The sequence below is a fragment of the Macaca thibetana genome, chromosome 4 (genome assembly GCF_024542745.1).
Source record: "Macaca thibetana thibetana isolate TM-01 chromosome 4, ASM2454274v1, whole genome shotgun sequence".
NCBI classification, from domain to species: domain Eukaryota; kingdom Metazoa; phylum Chordata; class Mammalia; order Primates; family Cercopithecidae; genus Macaca; species Macaca thibetana.
In genome coordinates, this window is record NC_065581.1 from 111,686,549 (window position 1) to 111,703,950 (window position 17,402).

The 17,402-nt window shown below is 37.5% G+C and overlaps 1 protein-coding gene across 17 annotated transcripts in view; it reads left to right on the forward strand.

Annotated features, from left to right (window-relative positions):
* Nucleotides 1–17,402, forward strand: part of SYNE1 (spectrin repeat containing nuclear envelope protein 1) — a 530,910-nt gene that overhangs the window by 95,068 nt on the left and 418,440 nt on the right. For all 17 annotated transcript variants that reach the window (XM_050786838.1, XM_050786854.1, XM_050786847.1 and 14 more), the window contains one exon: nucleotides 2,207–2,268. In XM_050786838.1, coding sequence (XP_050642795.1) covers nucleotides 2,207–2,268 — 62 coding nt within the window. The remainder of the gene's footprint in view (nucleotides 1–2,206; nucleotides 2,269–17,402) is intronic.

The window sequence follows — 17,402 nt, forward strand, 5'->3', positions numbered from 1 at the left end:
TGTATGTAAAATGTGCATTATAATAGTTCCCGCTCATAGATCTGTGACAAGAATTAATGGATTAGTATATATATCATATTATATGTAATATATGATAAATGATAATTAAAATATAAAGTGATTGATTTATCTAAATGTCAGTGCCTGGTATACAGGAAATGCTACTTATTTTTATACTGATTTGTTTTTTATATACACTTGAAAATTAAAGAGCATGTTAAAATATATTAGAGGTAATGGATTCTGTCAGTTTTATAGATAGATTCAAAATTTCTCCAAATTAAAAGGTTTTGTATTTATTTTCTTCACTCATTCATTCTTATTGGTTGTACTTGTAGGCATTGGGAACCAAGTTGCTGTCCTCCTGGGCTTTACATTCTAGTAGACAAGCAAATGGTCTGGGCTGAAGCACAGACAAGGTCAGAGACAAAGACAGAGATTTGAGTATCATCCCTCAAAGGCGAGGGATTGAAATTATTTCTTGTTTATGCCCCCCACAACATAGTGTTTACTAGTTTGTTAACAGCTGACATGCTGGTAGGGTGGATAAAATTCACTTCTTCTTTTGAAGGTATTAAACCACTTCTCTGTGGCTTTTATCTCTTTTTTTTTTAGCTTTATTTTATGTGCAGTGATTACATGTGCAGGTTTGTTACATGACTAAATTGTGTGTCGCTGAGTTTTGTGTATGAATGATCTTGTCACCTGGTTAGTGAGCATATTACCCAATAGATAGTTTTTCAACCCACATCCCCCTCCCAGGATACAAAATCAATGTACAACATTTGGTGGCATTTCTATACACCAACAACTTATAACTTGAGAGCAAAATCAAGGATGCAACCCCATGTACAATAGTCACACACAATAAAATACCTTGGAATACACTAAAGAGATGAAAGATCTCTGCCAGAAGAACCATAAAACACTGCTGAAAGAAATCATAGATGATACAAACAAATGGAAAAGCAACCCATGCTTATGGATGAGAAGAATCAATATTGTGAAAATAGCCGTATTGCCCAAAGCAATCTACATATTCAATGCTGTTCCTGTCAAACTACCAACATCATTTTTATCTCTTCAAACCTCTAATTAAAGCCTTCACAAACCCTACCTCTTTCCCTTTCTATATTAGTTTCCTCTTGTTACCTAACAAAGTACCACAAACCTTGAAGTTTAAAGCAACAATCATTTATTATCTGCAAATGTTTGCATGTCAGGAGTCCATGCAAAGCTTAGCTGCATTATCTGTTCAGGGTCTTGCAAGGCTATAACTAAGGCATCAGATGGATTTCATTCTTATCTGGAGGCTCAACTATGGAAGAACCCACTTTTGGGCTCTGTCACCATGTTAGTAGAATTCATTCCCTGTGACTGTTTGACAAGGGCCTGGTGCCTTGCTTGCTGTTCAGTGAGATTGCACTTCACTCCTGAAGAGAACCTCAAGTTCCTTGCCATTGAGCCTTTCCAAAGGAACTTCACAACCTGGCTGGTTGCTTCTTCTAGGCCAGCAGGAGAATCTCTCATTCCAGTCAGCTAAGCTGGAGTATCATAAAGTAACATGATCACAAGTGTGGCATCTCATCACCGTTGTCATATCCTATTGGCTAGACACAGGTCACAGGTTCTGCCCACATTCTGCCAGCATAAAAATGGGGACTCCATGTGGTGGGAATTTTTGGAGGTCACTCTAGGGTGTAGTCACCACACTCCCATCTGGGTGAAGTTCCTTTAGTGCTTCATGTATACGGCTCTATCTTATTGCATTACTCTGTAACCCTCTGCTATTCATAGCCCTTGCTTGTCCATTTCCACCTCTAGATATTTTATAGCAGAGACCTTCCCCTATTCAGCCCTCTGTATTCCTTTGCAGTTAGCATAAAACTCAGCACTTAGTGGTCTTGGTGAATTTTTATTTTTAACAGGTTTGTTGAAGTATATGAATTTTAAATAAGTGGACGAAGGTAAACATAGTGCTAACATATGGCAAATTTTAAAGCATTTGCAGATAATTTTAAAAGGAATAGTCTATATGATTATACAGGTCGACTTTTGTTGACTTTCCCCTTCAAGACAATAATTGGTAAAATGAATGAGAAAACTATTTCACAATTCCTTCCAGATTTGTATAACTAGGACTTTTTCTCATTATACAACTTCATGAAATATTACATTATTTAACCAGATTTCTTTTTCCTTCTAGATGAGCAAGAGATAGTACAAAAACGAACTTTCACAAAATGGATCAACTCTCATCTGGCCAAGGTAAAGGAAACTACCCAGCATTACGAGTTTACTTAGGTTGAGCCAGTAAATCATTAAATGTCCAGTATAACAAAATGCTTGTGTCCCCGTTGTCACTGTTGCAAATAATGATACTGGCAATCTTACTGGTTGGTCTAGCTGTTACCTAAGAGTGGAATTTGCTAGCATTGCTTCTGGGAAGAAGTGAACTTATAGCTAGAGTGAAGAGCAGTTACTTCATGTCAGTTCTGTGAATCTTGAGAAACTATTTCATTCAATTATTTTTTCTAATACTAATGTGTGTGTCATATCAAAAGGAGAATTTGTGCTGGATTTTTGTTTGTGTGTGTTTGTTCCTATTTGGAACACAAAGAAGTTGTAAGTGATCTGTGCTAAGCAAAAGGTTTTTTCTAAAGAGATTATGATAGTATCTCTCATCTCTGGGGCTTTGATTTAAAAAAGTAACCATGGTAATAGGATACGAAAAGGCTAAAATCATTCTAGTATTATCCCCACTGTCATTCAATGATACTAGGTGACTATATGTCTATATATTGTAATGTCTTTGAACATAAATACTAATATAAAATAAAGCTTAATCTTGATACAGTATATTAAAATTGATCTCTTGTACTGCTGATGAAAAAATAAGCAAACCAAGAGACATCATATTTGTAAAAATAAATTCAGATGATGGGACAGTTGTGTCTGAATTCAGTTAGAGGATTTGCTGATAATTTTTAAAGGAGTAGTCTATAGGATTATGTAGTTGAAGTTATGTGGACTCTCCCTTCAAGACAATAATTGGTTAAATGAATTAGATGATAAAGCAATTTTATCTTCCAATTCTTTATTCTCACTTTTGCTGAGAGTGGTGCCTGTAGTATGTAAAGCAAAACCCTATAGGCAGGTTTTGATCAGGGGCTTCCCCAAAGCCATTTTGATAGTGCAGAAGCAAACAAAGCATGACAGTTTATTTTAGTCCCATTCTACAGATTCACTGCTTACTTTGTGTCTGTGCTAGCCTTTGAAGACAGGAAAAAATTAGTAAAACACTTTCCCAGGCCTCGAGAAGTTCGCAATCCAGCCATGAGAACAGCCTAGAGTGACCTGTCTAGATACAGGATAAACCAGGGTCATCTCTCCTATGCTTTCTTTCCCAAAGCCACTTGATGAGAAGGGAATTTGGCCCAGTAGTTGCCCCACAATCTGCTCTGTAAAAAGGCAGTGGATACATAGGACTGATGACTTTGGGGCTTATTTTTTAAAGTCTCAGTTGGTCACACCTGGCCGCTATTTGTACTACAGAATTGTCATCAATTGGGGAAAAGTTGTTTTTTTAATTTTTCCAAAATGAAAAGAGTTATTATTTTTTCATAGTGTAAAGAGGTTACCTAATTGAAAATAATGTTAATAACGAAACTTTTAGAAAGTGTAAAGAAAGTAAAAGTAATCTTAAATCACATAATCCAGATACAGTCATCATTAAGATATTGGTCAACTGTATTCTACACACAGTTTCATATAAAGTGGTTTTATAGGATATTGTTTTGGAGCATCTATTTCACCCAACAGGTCAATCCATGACAATAGATAGAAATATGTAATTATTGTAATGGCTAAATAAACTTGGTCATGTTTATCTGTGATGAGTTAGCTAGTTGCCTGTTGAGGGTTATTTAGGTGGTTTTCAGTTGTTTCATATTATATAAAATACTACAGTGAAATTCCTGAGCATACATTGTTTGAACACTTGTATGATATTTTCTTCTTAGGATAAACTTCTAGAAGTGGGTAGTCAACAGCTATGCACAATTATGATTTTAATATATTCTTTCTTTCTTTCTTTCTTTCTTTTTTTTTTTGAGACGGAGTCTGGCTCTGTTGCCCAGGCTGGAGTGCAGTGGCTGGATCTCAGCTCACTGCAAGCTTCGCCTCCCGGGTTTACGCCATTCTCCTGCCTCAGCCTCCCGAGTAGCTGGGACTACAGGCGCCCGCCACCTCGCCTGGCTAGATTTTGTATTTTTTAGTAGAGACGGGGTTTCACCATGTTAGCCAGGATGGTCTCGATCTCCTAACCTCCTGATCTGCCTGTCTCGGCCTCCCAAAATGCTAGGATTACAGGCTTGAGCCACCGCGCCCGGCCGATTTTAATATATTCTAAGATGTTCTAAGAATCCCCATTTCCTTGCACTATTAAAACATCCTTCAAAGTTTTTAACAGTTAGGGGTTGGAACCCAACCCTGGAATTATAGCAATGATGAACTTGTTTCCCCTTTCATATTTGATGTTTCCTTGCATGGTAATCCTGGTATACAAAGCTGTATGCTTTGGAATGTTTTCAGATAAACTGACAACCAAACCATTTATAAGTTAAATTTACCATTTCCAAATATAGCTTTAATAATAGGTAGTGGCAGGTTTAAGAACTGAGGTGTTTAGTTGAGAAGAAAGGAAGTTGATCCTTCTCTCCTAAAATTCTTCAATCTTGGGAGCATTGGGAGCTGTTCAGAAGATGCTTATGAAGATAAATTTAGGGGCGCTTTTTAATAGGAAACTTTACTTTTGTGCTTGATTGCTTTGCTCAGTTGCAAATTAATAAACTTTTGACTTATAATTAAATAAAAGTATTTTACTGATGACATTTTTTCTAGTGTAACAACTCTTCGTAAATATTATGACAGCAGTATGAAGAAATAGTGTGCAAATAAGATTGCAATCTGTTTTTTTAAAATATGCTTTTATTATTTTTTCTTTTTTACATTTATTATTATAAGTAAAAATATGCTTTTCTTAAAACAAAAATCTTGTTATAAGCAAGAAAAATCCTAAGGATTTTCTGTGTTTGTGTTTTTATTCTATTTTTACTACACAAATGTTAGATCATTAAAGCTTGTGGGTATAATTATCGTTCTTTTTTGATGTTTATTATCAAATTGAAGTCTTAATGCTTCTCCAATTATGTAAAACATTGCAAATCACAAATTGTTGATATAACATTAAGAATTGGTGGGTTGTCGTTATTTCATACACCTGATAATTTCTTTCAGGAATGGGGCTCCATTGTTAGATATGAAACCTGTAATTTTCTCACTTTTCAAGAAGAAACCAGTATCTTTCTATTCTGTTAGCTCTGCTAATGAAAGAAGGTGGGGTATTTTATTAAATTAGCCCAATATTGATTTTTAGTGATCGTTTTTCAAAGTTAAGTTTCTGACTCACATTTAGCTTATCAGCACTTATTGATAAAACATGTTCCTAAATTCTTACCATGTGCCAATTACAGTGCCTTAGCAACTTTATCTCTTATGTATTTAATCCTCACACAAGAAAATGCATTATTTTTATTATTTTATAGATTATGAACCAGAAGCTTAGAATTAATTAATAAGCTCATAGTCACATAGCAAGTAAAGGACAAAGACAGATTTCAATCCTATGACTCCTAAGCATGGACACTGTCGGTCAGCCCGGGCTGCTTTAATGAAATACCATAGACTGGATGGCTTAAACAGCAAACATTTGTTTCTCACACTTCTGGAGGCTGAAAGTCCAGGATCAAGGTGCCAGCAGATTCAGTTCTTGGTGAGGGCTGTCTTCCTGGGTTGCAGATGGATGGCGGCCTTCTTTCTGTGTCTTCTTCTTCCTATAAGGACACTGATAAATCCTATTGTGGGGAGCCCAACCTCATGACCTCATCTAAACCTAATTACCTCCCAAAGACCCCACCTACAAAGATCATTGCACTGAGAGTTAAAGTTTCAACATGTAAATTTTGGGGGGACACAAACATTCAGTCCTTAACAGGGACTGATCATTGTGTTATCCTCCCATGCTTCATTTATTTATTTAGTTATTCATTCAGTAAATACTTACTAAACACCTGTTATGTGCTAGTGACTGTGGATACAGTGATGAACAAAGGCAGATACAGACTGTGCCATCATGGTACTGATTATCTAGCAGAGGAGAAAAACAATCACAAAGAAGTGTGTGTGGTGAGTTTATGACAGGGGACATGCAGGGTGACAAGTGAACACGTGACAAGCACAGCCAGCCACACAGGTAATCTGAAGAAGGGCATCAAGAGACTTTCAGAGGAGAAAACATTTAAGCTGGGCCTGAGAAAGGTCCTGGAGTTGGGTAGGTAAAGGAATGAATGCTTTCAAAAGTGGAGAGGTAGAAAGCATGGTACAGGAAAAGGAAGGAAAGCAGTTCAGAATATCTGAAAGTGTAGATTCCAGGTGTAACAGTCTGTCCTCATGCTGCTATAAGGACATACGTGAGACTGGGTGATTTATAAAGGAAAAAGGTTGAATTGACTGACAATTCCAAATGTCCGGGGAGGCCTCAGGAAACTTACAATCATGGCAGAAGCGGAAGCAAATGTGTCCTTCTTCACGTGGTAGCAGGAAGGAGACGTGCCAAGCAAAAGGGGAAAAGCCCCTTATAAAACTATCAGATCTCATGAGAACTCACTCACTATCGCAAGAACAGCATGAGGGTAATCTCCCTCATGATTCAGTTACCTCTCATCGGGACCCTCCCATGACATGTGAGGATTATGGGAACTACAATTCAAGATGAGATTTGGGTGGGGACACAGCCAAAACATATCACCAAGAACAGGGTGGCAACAGAGAAAACTGAGAACTGGTCAAAGGCCAGTCATTACAATAGTTTGGACATTGTGTTATGGGCAGTGGAAGACATGAAAGAATGTTAGGCAGGAGAATAAAGTGATCATTCTGACCCTGAATATATATATCTCTCTCTCCTGAATTAGAGCAGGAACAAGAAAGACTGAAGACGGAGTGAACTTGCAGTAAGTCAGATGAGAGGTGAGGGCAGCTTGGACTAAAGTAGTGGTGGAGAAATGGAGAAAAGTGTATAGAATGAAAAGGTGTTTAGGAGTGGACTTGATAGAACTGAGTAATTAATTGGAATCTTGGAGGGGAAGGAATCAAGAAGGACTTGTAGATTTCTGACTTGAGCAAATGATTAAGATTATTCACAGATATAGGGAATACAAGAGGCTTGGGGGAAAAGCTAGGAAATTCAGTTTAGAAGGAGAAATTAGTCGGTAAAGGTGAACTATTCGATTTGGCAGTTTGGAAGTCATTGGCTACCACTGGGAGTGGCCATGTTATAGTAGAAACTAGATTCTAGTGAGCAGATGAGTAAATGAGAGGTAAGGATGTTAGTACACTTAATATATATTACATGTTCATGAGATAGAGTATTAGCTGGTGCAGAACATTGGATTTGGTAAAAGTTTTAAAAAAGGGTGATCTTGAGCCTACATCTGTACAGAAGGGAATGAGCAAAAGCTTGTAGAGAAGGAGAGGCTGAAAAAGAAGGCAAGGCATGGAATTCTGAAGGAACGAGGCTCCCGAGGAGGTAGAATGAGAGAAGAAATCAAGAGCAGAGGTGGAGGGTGTAGGTTTGTTCCAGAGCAGAGATATCTCCCCTTCTCTGAGACTAGCATTGGGAATAGGAAAGTGGGTGTGGCTGTGCCTAACTTTGGGATAGGCAGAGAGACGAAGACAGAGGTGGCATGGACTTGAATTTGAAGGAATTCTCACCTAATGACCACAGATGTCTTAGGCCTAACAGCATAGTCCTTGCATAGGCAAAGAAGTTATGTTATGATGAATATATTTAAAATTTGACAGTTAAAAATGCTTCTTTCACATTTTAAAATTTATCTTTAAAAAATTCCTACGTTTTATATAAGATTCATAGACTGTTGTAGTTATTTAGTACTTCAGCCACCCAAATGGTACAATCTTAAACAACCCTTTGTAAAAAGTTAGATTTTTAAATTAGACATATATAAGCAATCTTGATATTTATATTGACTTTTTCTATTATCAAATGCTTGCAGTTTCATATATTCTCTCATTTTATCAAATAGAATGGAATGTTATATTTTTATTTAAACACCCTTGATTCAATCTTTATGGTATTTGACTGTGAGACAAATAGATTGCTTGTCACTAAGCCCTTTGAGGAAAAATAGATCTCAAATAGCCATGTTTTAGTGTTTCTACAAATGGAGCTTCTTTCCAATATGCAATGAGCAGTCCTTTATCCTTCTGCCAGCCGTAAGTTTATGGAGCCATCAACAAAAGGCACTGAACATTTTAAATACTATCTTTGGGATGAACTCAGGCATGATACGAGCATCTTCTCACTTTTTAGAAAAACTGCAGGAAAAAAAAATTTATAAAACATTATTTAGGTTCCCCATTAATTGCTGGGATTGCCATAACAAAGTACCACATACTGGGTGGCTTAAAAGGAGAAATTTGTTATCTCAGAGTTCTGGAGGCTCGAAGGCCAGGCTCCTTCTAAGTCTCTGGGTAGCTGCATCGTTTCAATCTCTGCCTCTGTGCATGTCTGTGTCCAAATTTCCCCACTGTATGAGGACACTAGTCATACTGGATTAGGACCCATGCTAATGACCTCATTTTTAACTTGATTACCTCTCTAAAGACTCTATTTCCAAATAAGGCCACATTCTGCAGCATTTTGGGGGGTTAAGATTTCAACATATCTCTGGTGAGTAGGCACAATTCAACCTATAACAGATTCCATTAAGAGCACATTTTGTTTTAATACCAAGTTAGATGCGTGCTGTCTTTCAAAAGGAACATTTTGGATTTTCCGTGTTTTTTCTAAAAAACAAAAATCCATGCTAATCGTGAATTTAAATGACATCTTTATAGTCATAAAATATCACTTTAGTGGTGGCTTTCATCTTCTTTAGTTGTCTTTCCACCAGCAGTGCTGAAAGATAACATGGAAACATGTTCTGAATAGAATTTTACTCCCATCTGTTTCCTTGTACACACTTTGGTGAGACTATTAATGAGCTCAGACAGGAAGATAAAGAGGCAAAGAGGAAAAGGTAAATGCAGTAATTCACCCCTCAAATAATTTTTTAGTTGTTTTTCTCAAGCTACGATAAGTAGGTGAGATGATGGATATGTTAATTAGCTTGATTTAACCATTTCACATTGTATGCACATACCAAAAGATCATCTTGTATAACAAATAAATGCAATTTTTATTTGTCAACTATATCTTAATAAAGCTAGGGAAAAAAATAAACCCACTTTAATTTGTTAATCCTAAACATTCTAATGAATTAGTTATTTCCAAATATGTAATTGAAACATTGCAAAGGAAAATCCCCATTTCAAAATGAATAGCATTTGTTAATTCATTTATAGAATATATTAGTTTATGGATAACAAAGATCTAGATCTCACAAAGTTTATGCAGATTAATAAACATTTTGCTAATATTAATATTTGTCCAAGTTCCTTCTTTAGAAATATATTATTTTATTCATTTATTTATTTTTTTGACATGGAGTCTTGCTCTGTTGCCCAGGCTGGAGTGCAGTGGCATGGCCTGGGATCACTGCAACTTCCTCCTCCCGAGTTCAAGTGATTCTCCTGCCTCAGCCTCCTGAGTAGTTGGGATTACAGGTGCCCACAACCATGCCCAGCTAGTTTTTGTATTTTTAGTAAAGACGAGGTTTTACCATGTTGGCCAGGCTGGTCCTGAACTCCTGACCTCAAATAATTGACCCATCTCAGCCTCCCAAAATGCTGGGATTACAGGTGTAAGCCACCATGCCCAATCAGAAATATATTTTATTTATCATACATTTATTCAATAAATATTTTAAAATGCTGTTTAATAAGCTAGGGAATATTATAGATGCTGAAAATGTAGCAGTGACCAAAACAGAAAAAAAAAATAATAACCATTTCATTATGAAGTTTATATCTATTATAATGGGGGAGAGAGACAGTAAAGATCAAGAAGCTCTTCTGCTGAACATAGACTGAAAAGAAGCAAGAGCAGAAGGAGGCAGATAAGTTAGAGGTTATCGAAGCCATCCAGCCAAGGTACTGGTGACTTTGAGTAAGATAGTAGCAGTGGAGGTGATGAGAGGTGGTTGGATACTGGAAGAATTTTGAAAATGAAGCCAACAAGATTTGTTGATGGATCAGATATTGAGTGTGAGCAAAAGAGAGGAGTCAAGGGTAACCCCAACTTGTACCAAATAAATAACTTGGAGAATATGCTTCTTTTATACTATATAGTAAAACAAACTTTATTTCATCTGAAAATTGTTAAGAGCTGAGTTTTCCAAGCAGATTTAGAGCTGAGCTGGAGGGCAGTTATTGCCTTTGGTATATTTTTTCAGAATTGAATTAAATAATCGAGGAAGTGGAAAGGATTATGCTATCTGTCACAGGAAATAAAAAAGAATGGGAATGACCTTCCCACCTTTGCTAAGCAGAAGTGGAAAATGATCACAATAGTGCTGTTATAAAGGGAGTGAAAGAGAAGCAGATTACACGTACAATTTTTAAATTACTACATCTTGTTTTGAAGATATTGGAAACATTCAATTAGATTTTCTGAATAAAATGACAAAAACTATTGGACATTAATTTTGTTTGACTACTGTCAGTGGTTTTAATCATGATTTACTTGATCTGGCCCAAGGACATGTTGGCATTCTGATACATTTTACTGTGAAAGGTTCTTTGCCAACCTTTGGGAAGGTCACTTGCTCCAAATCTGCTGGTTAGCCTCTTTTCCTTCCCACTCTTCTATATTGCTGTTGTTTCACTTGCTGTTTCTACCCAGAAGATGATCATCAGAGCATGCAAAAACTCCAGACTGGCCCTGGGATGGGAATCTTTCTCCATATACAATCTCTTAGCCTGTGAAGTAATTCCTACCTGAAACTTATATAAACCAGAAGTAGTGGTTTATCTGGTTCTAGAAGTTATGGGTCGTTCTGTGCACAGAGGTTTCAAGGGTGCACAGAATGCACATGGAGAGTCAGCTCTTGCATTGGGACCTCCCTACATGCTCTGCAGAAGAAAATTTTGTCACTATATCAGGTCATGACTCTTCATCCTGTTGAGCAACGCTGACTGTGCTCAATATTGTGTGTGCCTCGACTGAAGTGAATACTTAACTGTGGCATGCGCTGTTCTAAGCATTTTCTGGTTCAGTTTTATTGGTATCACAAGGTGCCCAGCAATCATAAATATTAAGCCATAGGATATGTGTTTAGTATTTTAAAGTATAATGTTGTAGCTTTTTTTGATGATAAAATGTTTTGAGAGCTCTTTTCCCAAGAGGAAAAAGCATTTACTAGAAGACTAAAAGTGATTATGGATGATGGCAAATGAGGACCTAGATGGTCCTGGCATGAGACAGGTGATTTTATCATTTTCTTTGTTAAATACTAAATTATTAATACTGAAAATCTACTTTATAGCTGCATGATATTGGTCAATAGGGATTCTAAGATTGCAGAAGGTTTGTAGAAATTTGTACCTCATAAAGTGATGACAGGCTAGTAATATTTCAAAGTAGGTTTTTATTCTTCCACAAAGCAGTCACTATGGAAAACGGTATGTCAATTCTTAAAAAAATAAAATAAAAATAGAATTAACATGTAGTTCAGCAATTCCACTTCGGGATGTATATCCAAAAGAATTGAAAGCAGGGTCTTGAGGAGACATTAATACTCATGCTCATAGTAGCATTAATCACAATAGCCAGAAAATGGAAACAACCCAGGTGTCCATTGATGGATGAATGGATAAAAAATATGTGGTATATCCATATGATGAAATATAATTCAGCCATTTAAAAGGATGGAATTCTGACACCTGCTACAACACAGATGAACCTTGAAGACATAATACTAAGTGAAATAAGCCAGTCATGAAATGACAGATACTGTGTAATTCTACTTATAAGAGGTATCTGGAGTAGTCAAAATCATTGAAAAGAAAATAGAATGGTAGTTGCCAGGGGCTGAAGGGCAGAGGGAATGGCTAGTTGTTGTTTAACGGGTATAGATTTTCAATTTTGCAAAGTTAAAATGGTGGAGATCAGTTTTACAACAATGTGGAAATATTTAACACTACTGAACTGTATGCTTAAAATGGCTAACATGGTAAATTTTATATTATGTGTATTTTAGCACATTTAAAAATTAAAAAGTTAAACTACATTCAAAAGAGGGATGTCTCAATCCCCAGTAGATGCCTGAAGCCACAGATGGTACAGAACTTGATCACTGTCCACTAGAACACATTTCTGTTCATGTCCTCTACCCACAAATGTAATGCCTTTTCCATTTTAACTAAGCACTTATCATTTACTCTGGCCATAACTTTTGTTAAGGTGTGACAGCCAATTTTCCTTTTTTACAGTTTCACAAATAAAAGATTTATTCTTACCATGGATTTTAGCAATCTCAGATTTTTTTTTTCATTTTCTTATTGAGAACTTTCATCTTTTCACTTAAAGGAAGCACTTTAAAGCATCTTGTCGGCATATCCAAATTACCAGCATCACTACACTTGCACTTTGTGGTCATTGTAAAGTAAAATAAAGATGACTTGAACACAGGCACTGTGATACCGCAGCAGTAGATGTGATAACCTAGACACTATGAAGTGACAAGCAGGTGGGTCAGGTTGAGTAGACAGCATGAAAACTCTGGGCAAAGGGATGATTCGTGTCCCAGACAGGGACAGTGTAAGATTTCATCACATGGCCGGGCACAGTGGCTCACACCCATAATGCCAGCACTTCAGGAGGCCAAGGCGGGTGGATCATGAGGTCAGGAGATCGAGACCATCCTGGCTAACACAGTGAAACCCCGTCTCTACTAAAAATACAAAAAAATTAGCCAGGTGTGGTGGCGGGCGCCTGTAGTCCCAGCTACTTGGGAGGCTGAGGCAGGAGAATGGCGTGAACCTGGGAGGCGGAGGTTGCAGTGAGCCAAGATCGCACCACTGCACTCCAGCCTGGGCAACAGAGCGAGACTCCATCTCAAACAACAACAACAACAACAAAAGATTTCATCACACTATGCAGAACAGTGTGCAATTTAAAACTTATGAATTGTTTCCTTCTGGAATTTTGTTTAATATTTTTAGACTACAGTTGACCCTAGGTAATTGAAACTGCACATAAAGGAGGACTATTTTAGTAAAAAAAAAAAAAAAATACAATTAGGTTAGGTGCTTCTGAAAATATGCACTTCTGGTTTACAGAACAAATTTACTTTTGGTCACTTATGTGAGTGGAAGTGGGGAGACACTAACATTTAAGTTGTTACACTCAGAATAGTGTTTACACACTAAGAAATTAGACACATGTCAGTTGTGCCTCATTTTGTTGCAAGTAAATAAAATTAATTTTAGATGATTTAACCAAGAAAAAAGAGCTATTGAAAGGCTACTAGGTGTCTCAAAGTAAAAGAAGGAAAAGCCAACTGGGTAAGACAGACTTAACTCAGCAGGCCTGCGGTGCTCAGACTCTGTGCTCCTCAGAAGGGCCTGTCTTTAAGAATGGACCTTGGCTGGCTTCTGGGAGACAACCTCTGAGCCCTCGGAATATTCTGCCCCAATAGCATGGTTTTCTATGCCTGAGACCTTGAGCCACACTATATTTAGAGTGAACATCAGTTTTTGTGTGTCCTGGGGCCTTGGCTGTGCTATACCACCTTGATCAGATCTTTTTATGTTAACAGTGTGATTTGGGTTAATACCTTTTTTTTCTGGGGTTGAGGGTGTGGGAGAGAGCTGTAGCTGAGTAGCTGAGGTCAGTCACATGGATATTGCTTGCCTATGTCATAGACCCCCCCCCAATAAAAACCCTGGACACTAAGACTTGGGGGAACTTCCCTGGTTGGGAACACTTCACATGGGTTGTCACATGTCATTGCTGGGAAAAATAAGTACATCCTCATGTGACTCCCCTGGGAAAGGGAAAGATCACTCACCTCTGAAAGCCTGTGCATCGTTTCTTCTGGACTTCACTGCATGAATCTTTCTGCTTTGCTGATTATAATCTGTATCTTTTTGCTGTCATAATCTGTAACCATGAGTTCAGTAGCACTTCTGAGTTCTGAGTCCTTCTAGTGAATCATCAAGCCTGAAAGTGTTTTTGGGAACCCCCAACACACTGACTAACCCAGTTGTGAGAAAGACAGAGTCAGAATGGCTCTTGGGACCTCAGCAGCATGACCTGATGACACTAGTCCCTAGGTCACTGCCATGGGACAATGTGACCCCAGACATCTTCTGGACCCAAGAGTATCATGGGCCCAGCTCAGGTCACTCACATAACAAGATAGAGTGTCGCACAATTGTGACCACTGGGGGACATTGAGACACAGATGTGACTTGAGCTGGCTTGTGTCCATGCCAGTATATGTTACATATGTTGGTACATATGATGCTTCTCTTATTACTTTTTTAGTCTTTCTTAAATCCACATTTAGAAGTTAATAAAGTTAGTGTTTCTAGTAGAGTAGCAGGCACTTCAGCTGATCAGTCAATACTTTTTCTATTGATAATAAATACAGATTACATTTATGAGTTTGTGTATTATTCAGGAAAAATTAATGTTAATACCATCGTTTTTATACTAAGCTTCCTGTCTAACAAGGTGACTCAAAGTATAAAATCCTGGGCTCTAATCCCAGTCACTTAATGTCTCTGAGATTCAGATTCTTTGCTTTTCAAGAGAGGGTGGTGTTCCCGTAGGTAGTGGCTGTGAATATTAAATAAGATAGCAGGTAGGAGTCCACATAATAGTGCTCAGCACATTTAGATGTTTAACAATATTTTATTCATTTTTTTCTTCTCTTCCTATTTTATTATCTTCCCCCTTTTATCCTTACTTAAACACCTACTAAATTTGAATAATATCTAAGCCATAGAAATATCTACTGAATATTGGAATTCATATGTTATATGTAGTCTATACTAGGACTGTTTTGTCATAATTCCTTTATGCACCAACATTTTTATTTCATATATAATATTTAAACGTGAGAACTTCTGAAATTTTTGTTTCATACTGTATTAGTCCATTTTCACACTGCTATAAAGATATACCCAAGACTGGGTAATATATAAGGAAAGAGGTTTAATTGACTCACAGTTCCACATGGCTGGAGAGGCCTCAGGAAACTTACAATTGTGGCAGAAAGCAAAGAGGAAACAGACATCTTCTTCACAAGGTGGCAGGAGGGAAGTGAAGTGAGAGCACAGGAAAAACATGCCCCTTTAAAAACCATCAGATCTTGTGAGAATTCACTCACTGTCACGAGAACCCATAGGGGAAGCCACCCTCATAATCCAATTCACCTCCCACCACGTTCCTCCCTTGGCATGTGGGGATCATGGGAATTATAATTCGAGATGAGATTTGGGTGGTGGGGACACAGAGCTAAACTGTATCACATACCAAATAGTTATTTTGAGTACAATTTTTTCATCAAATTATTCTCTTAATCTTTTTCACCTTCAGAATGTAATTGTTTCTCAGGACATAAAATTGACATGCAGCACAGCAAACATAGCTATCCTCTCATGAATAAAAATATGAAACAGATGGCGGATCAGTGTTTATACATCCTGATGTTAAATACATCCTGATACCTATAGACTGGTAAAGAGACACACACATACACAATGTTAGAGAATGAATTATTTTCCCAAAATATAGGAAATGATCAGTAAAAGTTACATCAAAGATGACTGTGCCTCCCTACATTTCATAAGGTTCAGGAATAAATATTTGCTCTCCATTAAGTCCTAAGAGAAGGGAATGAATCGCATTACATATTATCAAGGGGGCTCCTGTGGCAAAAATAAAGGGGGAGGAGGAGAAACAGAGGAAAGCACGCTGTGAGGTCTGCTCCACTCGTGAGTTAACCAAGGCTGTAGCCAGGGAAGGCCAACTCTCCAGCAACAGAGGCCTGTGCATTTTCCCTGAGTTGATAGACATTTTGAGACCAGGCAACCCTTCTAGAGCCAGAACTTCGAGTTTAAATCTAGTTTGAGGAAAGCTTCTAGAAGGGGTGGCACAGAAGAAAGTACTACTTTCTCTTCTTGTTCACTCCCATCTCCCTCTCCCATCACCAAGTCAGAAGGCCCATTGTTTGAACCACCTCGGATTCAGCATGAACATGTCTTGCTTCCATGGAAGAACGTGCTAAATAGGATTGGGAAGGCCAACAGAGAATCTAATTTCCTCAAATATTGTACAAAAAAAAGAGAGCTTACCACAATTTCCCATTAATAAATAAAGATCATTGTGGTCTTGAAAAGTGCTTGATAGATGTCTATCTGTATTTTCCATTAAGACAATATCCAATAAATTATCTGCATCTCTAAGTCTCCTTTTTGACCTTCAACACTGTGACCCAAGTCTTACCAAAGTCACCATATTGGTGGTATAGATATTTGTACATGTGACAGGAGAAATATTTTAGCTGAAAGATTTTCTATTAAAATATTGTTCCAAAAATTAAATGTGAGGTAGTCATCATAGTAAAGTTCCCCTTAATTGATTGTTTGGTGTATATAAACAATACCTTATACAAACTGGGATGGCAAAACTTGTCCAATAATTACTAATTTTTTTTTATTCTGGTGTAATAAAGCTGTTTATTGGTTTCACACAATATTTACATTCATTCATTCATTCAATCAATCAGCCAGCAAGCCAGCAATAGATATGAAGTGCCTGCCACATGTTTGACAAAGTTTAGGAGAGGTCGCTTACCTGGATTTAAGAGTCATATATAAGCAGAAAAAAAATTGTAAAGGACAAAGGACTCAGGATTGAGTGGTCAATGACCACAGTTACGAAGAAGAGTGGAGAAAGAAAGAGAAAGGCCTGTGAACTAGGCAGTCTGGTCACAGAGTTTTGGGTAGGAACAGATCAGGGAGAGAATGGTATCGGCAATGTCCCATGCAGAGGGGCCAGTAGGCTGCTGAGCTGTTCAGCTCTTGCTGCTGATCGGAAGGCCAATTCTGGAGCCCTGTGGAGGGAACAGCTGGAGGAAAAAGGAAAGCATGTGCAGCATGAGTAGCAATAGAGGAGGGAAAGAAGAGAGGCAGAAGTGAGGTGAGAGGACATGTTCCTCAAAGTGGCAGACACCTGTGTATTTTTTAAATCAAAACAGATGAAGGCATGCATTTTATCATTTTTGGGTGTAAAATTTCTTGAAATCTTTATTATTTCATGAGAATTCCCTGCTTTCCTTACTTTTTGCTTATTTATAACAATGCACGAA